Source organism: Bidens hawaiensis, unplaced genomic scaffold (genome assembly GCF_021521415.1).
Source record: "Bidens hawaiensis isolate Kalapana, Puna unplaced genomic scaffold, B.hawaiensis_p1.1 tig00008376_1, whole genome shotgun sequence".
In the NCBI taxonomy this organism is placed as follows: domain Eukaryota; kingdom Viridiplantae; phylum Streptophyta; class Magnoliopsida; order Asterales; family Asteraceae; genus Bidens; species Bidens hawaiensis.
The window spans coordinates 338,406-343,961 of record NW_027491594.1 but is presented as its reverse complement, the minus strand read 5'-3'; the positions used below and the strand labels follow the sequence as shown (position 1 = coordinate 343,961).

Here is a 5,556-nt window from a genome sequence, read left to right as displayed (position 1 = left end):
TTGCTTTTGATTATCTTACAGGTATACAAAACCCTACCTTTCTATTGTGTTCATATAATTAATTACATGTGTTTGTGTTGTATCGGTTCGATTAATAGATCTGTAACGGTATAAGTGGCGGTTATGTGCTTCGGTTAACAGATAGTGCTCTGGATCTCGGATGATCCATGAAGCAACATGATGTTATGAGTTCAATAATTGTGGAATTTAATGTCTAATTATTAACCCTAGGTGACACAGTTAAGGACTTGCACCACAAGTTTGTGTAGGCTTTTATTTTATTTCTTACTCTCAGTATAAGTTAGGGTTTTCGGTCGAATGATTGTGTATGTGTAAGTCGTAAGTCGTAACTTGTAAGCTATTGGCCGCGCAGTGGAATTTTAAAATGTTAGGGTTTTTGGTCAAATGATTGTGTATGCGTAACTGCGTAAGTCGTAAGCCATCGACTGATCGACGGCCAAGTTGGATTCTATGTGTTTGACTTGGTATTTCTAGGGAAACAATGATATGAAGAGTTAAGAGTGTGGGAAATTGGATTGTCTAACTTAATTTGTTATGTTATTTTTTTGTGTTGTGTGGTGCTTTGAAGTTTGAACGACGGTTTTTTGATTTGAATTCGCAGATTGGCTTACGAAATTGTACTGGCGGTTGAAAGTTGAAGCGTTTAGAAGAATATTAATTTTGAACTATTAGTCGGTCGTTAAAAGGAGATAACTCTCTTGACTTGTACAAAAGTTTCAAAGGGTTATTATATAGGAGTTCATAAAGGAGGATTAATCATGGATTCAAAAGGGTTGAAACTGCCTGTTTCTGGATCTGACAAGGTGAACTGGTCCGACTAGTTTGGATGAAGGCCTGTTGATTATGTTGATGCTTTTGACCGAAAAGGTTGACTTTTAAACTTTTGTGATTTGTGTTATTTCTGTGAACTGCAGATGGAAGCTTCTGTTCTTGGATGTCGTTTAAGTGAGAAAGCGGAACATTTGCCAATCAAGAAAAGGAGATTCTTGTTCATGGATTCATCACCACCACATAACACCAATGGGACTGAAAGTGTTGTAGCATGTCTTCAATCTTCCGTTCAGGATGTTCATCCAAAACCAGATGACAATTGCCCATCTGCTGCGTCTTTGAAAGTTGCTGACTTGTTTCAAAGTGAGAGTAGTGATAGTAAACCGGATGTAAAGAAGCTTATTATGTATAGTAAGAAAACTGTTGAGAAAGAAGATATTGGTACTACATCTGTAACTCCTGGTACTTTAGAATTGAAAGCAAAGAATGTGAAGTTGGAGAATATATCTGCTAAAGAAACTGATTTCAGTATACCAACAGCTCCTGTTAAAGATGTCGCCTCCTCTTTGGTGGCTAATTCGACACTGAATGAATCTACATTGGATAGTTCTTGCCCACGTGCTCATTCTGAATCAGAATGTACCAAAAGGGATCAAGTAATAGGTAATACACAACAGTCTGCTGCTTTGGATGATAGATTAAGTTGGGATTTGAACACTGTAATGGCATGGGAAGAACAACAAGAATGTGAGTCTGGACATTATAAGCAAGGAAAGGAATGTGGAAGTGTTTCTGAAAATATACAAAATGAAACTGCACCTAATAAGTTGAAAAGTTTGATTCCTAAAGTTGAGCGATCAGAGCTGGAAGAGTGTAAACCGGTTGGAAAATTGTTGTCTCCTGTTGTTAATATTGATCATCTTGCTGTAATCAATAAAATAAGATCATTGCACAATCAACCTGCTGAAAGTTGTATTCCTGATGCTGTTTCTAGTGCCCTCACATTGGAGAATCCAGTGTCTAAAATTTCTGCAAACCTGGCGGGTGTAATGGCTGCTGGCACAGGTTTTACATTTATGCCCTCGGGTTTTGGTAATGGTATGAGCATACGAGAAAATGCTGTTTCATCTAAAACCGTTGGTTCTGGGAGTGATGTTAATAATCATACTCTTGCTAGCGTGCAAAGAACCGAGAACGATAAACTTAATTTGTCACTTGTTACTGCTTCCTCTCTTGAAGATGATAAAGCTAATGTCAAAAGACTAATAACTAGCAATAGCGTTGCTATGGAGAATATGGTTTACAGGGGGGCTGAATGTTCCCGAAATGTACTTATTTCATCTAAAAGTGTTGTTTCTGGGAATAATGTTAATCATGCTGTGCCAGCTGTACAAACAATTGAGAATGAGAAACTTAATCTATCACTTGTCACTTCAGCCTCTACAGATGTTGTAGCTCATCAACGTGGTAGTATGTTTGATGGTGAAGATGATAAATCTAAAGTCAAAAAAGAAATTACCAGCAAAGGGATCACTATGGAGAATCCACCTGCTGCAGTTTCTTCAATGCGTACTGTTGAAGTTCCACTTCAATCTGGAAAACCACGCACCGACATTCCCAATAATATTATAAGTAATAGCAAAGAGGCTTGTGATAATGAGAATTTTCCAAGCGACATTCAAGCAGGAAGTGAGGTTGATAATGTAGATGAAGTAGTCTCATTCAGTTATGAGGATTCACAATTTGAAGATGGAGAATTTAGGGAATCAAGCATACAAACATGGGAAAGGAACGAAAATAGAGAAACTGAACACGGTATTGAAAACAAGGATGCTTTTGGTACCCATGAAAACGGCTCCTTAAAATCCACTGATGTCGGGTCTCAAAAGGGAACAGATGAAAGTTCTAGTGTATTATTGCCTGAAAAACTTGACAGCAGTGACCAAATAAGTTCTGAACCAAATGTGACCGAAAACTGTACAACAGAAGTTAATATGAAAGATGCTAGCCAATCAGATCAATGGAAAATGAATGTATCAGGATCCGATCTCCAGCCTGAGAATCACAGCTCTTCAAGTAATATAACTAAAGTGAAAGATTTCAGCAGTATAAAATTATTGTCATCTAGGGTAACTGAAGATCTTGAAACAAAAGGTGAACTTCCAAGACTCTGTAGAAGAGAATCATCAACACGTGATGCATTTATTAGTAGGAGTAGATTCCGTATGCAAGGGAGGTAATTCAACTTAATATTAGTATAAATTATTAAATTATCTTGCTTAATAAATAATGACAAAGTCACTATTATTATGTGTGCAGTTGCAGCAACCCTGATGACTCAGCTTCCCAGTCTGTTAGGGACCCGTGTGTTGTAAGGTCCGCTAGACATGGTAAATACACACGTGGCGGCGGCACGTGGGACCGGTCCCCACCTTATCCCGGTTCATCTTTCCGTCGTTCTTTACCAGAAGATGATAATCTGACCGACAAAGTCGGTCTTCGTGTCAATCCAACTGTGACACGTGGATCTTTCAGAACCAGATTGACAGTGAATTCTGAAGAAGACGAGTTTCGTGCACGATTAGGGTTGAGGCCGGTTGGTGAAACGTGTCATAACCGGTTTGCAAATGTAGGACGGGGGAGATCGTTGAGATATGGTTCAAGGCATAATGATGTGGGTCCCAGGGACCGATACTATGGACATCCTGCAAACGATGAACCGCCAATGGAATATTCACATTCTTTTCCCACTAGACGCAGTTTCTTCCATTCTGGTTCAACATCTCCTCCAAGCTCCCGAACCCGCTCTCCAGTCGGTGAAGGTTTTAGAACCCGTAGCAGATCTCCTATGAGACCTGATACTAGAATCCGAAGGGAACCCGGTTATCGACAAGGTTTTGAATCAGACCATGTTGGTGGATACAATATGGAACAATCTAGAAACAATAATTCCCCTCCTAGTACAAGGTTTTTAAAGTACAAACGCTCTTTTGTTTTTAACAGATCACCGCCACCACCAAGTGGAGAACGAGAACGTGAACGACTTGGTTTCTATGAATCTTCTAGAAAAACAAAACTGAATGAAAACTATAGATCCTCACGGTTTTCTGAGATTCATGGTGGTGTGAGAGACAGTGATGGAATGGATCATGGGTATAGGCGGGGTGGGTTTGCTAGGCCGTATGACATGGGTCGGCCCGTTAAACATATTCAATATGAGGAAGACGGTTATGGTCCTCCGGTCTATGATTCCCGTGATAAAGAAGATTTGGAGTTTCATGGACGAGTGAACCTGAAACCTTACCCGAGGAGGGCTAGAGAAGACCGAGACAAGCGGTGAAATGACTCGAGTGAAATTTTATCTGGTTCTATAAAATTTGCTACTTCCTTTTTTCAGAATTCTGATTCATGTTACAAATAGATCTCTTTGGACTTTTGGAAACTGATGTTAGTCACCGAGTTTGGCAACTGGGTTATGACTCGACTCGACTTGACTCGTTTCGTCCAGTCCTGACTCCCTGACAACCATCTAAGGTTGGGTTTGGTTCAAACATGACCTCCACTTGGAGAGAATCACAAATATATTTATGACGCGCTGCACATCTTAATTAAATTTTATGTTGTCACATTCTTGATGATAGAATCTTCAGGACGAGGGACGAATGAAGAACTGAAAGCGTGTTCGTGTTCATGCTCGTTAAAGTTGATATTGAGGACCATCTAAAATGATGAATCATTTAAAGGACTAGTTTGGTAGTCTATTGGATGGTGGATGAAAGAAAGGTGATTGAACATAATGTGGTCCAGATCTTGAGGGGTCGGTTTGTCTCATTTGTCAATTTCCATGGGCTAAAGATGAACTGATTGTTCGTATTTATATATTTTCTCAAAAAAAAATAAAAAATGATGTGTGCTGCATTTTCTTTTTGATTTATTTAATTGCATTCTGTTTTATTACAAAGCTAGAAAAAAGCAAGTGGACTCATATCTATAATTACTTTTCAAAGTAGTAAAGATACACCAAATTATTTATGTTAGGTGAGTGTTTAAGCCTAATTCACAGTTATTAAACTTAAAAAACTTTTTGTTTAATTGAGAGAGACCAGTATGATTTTAGCATTGGGAATAGCATAAGTTTGAAAGTTAAAAGTCATGTGGTTAGTAGTTAATGATCTGCATGAGAGATCGTGTACGAACAAACAATGTTTAACTGCGAGGATATTTGATGTGCTTGAATTAATACATGGTTTTCATACATGGTTGGCCCATATTTTCAATTTTGCTGTAGATGTATTTATAGGTAAGTAATAGATTCTATAAGTGATTTATGGGTTTTGATAGACTAAGAGTAATGAACATCAATAATAATTTTATGATGAGTATGATTGCATGTCAGTATATTGTTCTGTTAAGTTGTGTGATTAGATCGACTTTTCAATGAAGTTATGCATTCTAGGTTATATTAACGTCTGTTAATATGGACTTGAGATCTTAACTGATAATAGACAACCTAGTAAGAATTGCTAAAACATGTGAGCTACCAATGAAAAGAACCAAATTAAAAGGATGTAGATTAATGCATGGTATCCTACCAATGTTATATTATATGATGATAGGTTCGTTTGTTTGTTACTTGTTCAATGTTTTAGGTCTTATAACCTATTTGAACGCGTCCTATCGAATATTAGTTTCACAATTTTTCTTCTTTTCATCTATAATATTGGTCACTAAATTTCATAAAAAAATATATTTTATGAGACTTAT

The 5,556-nt window shown here is 37.7% G+C and overlaps 1 protein-coding gene across 1 annotated transcript; it reads left to right on the top strand.

The window, feature by feature from the left end:
• On the top strand, positions 1-4,132 carry LOC143637705 (uncharacterized). Its single transcript, XM_077105031.1, has 4 exons — positions 1-21; positions 623-824; positions 936-3,028; positions 3,112-4,132. The coding sequence occupies exons 2-4, from the start codon at positions 780-782 to the stop codon at positions 4,130-4,132; spliced, it is 3,159 nt and encodes a 1,052-aa protein (XP_076961146.1). The 5' UTR covers positions 1-21; positions 623-779.
• The last annotated feature ends 1,424 nt before the right edge of the window (positions 4,133-5,556 follow it).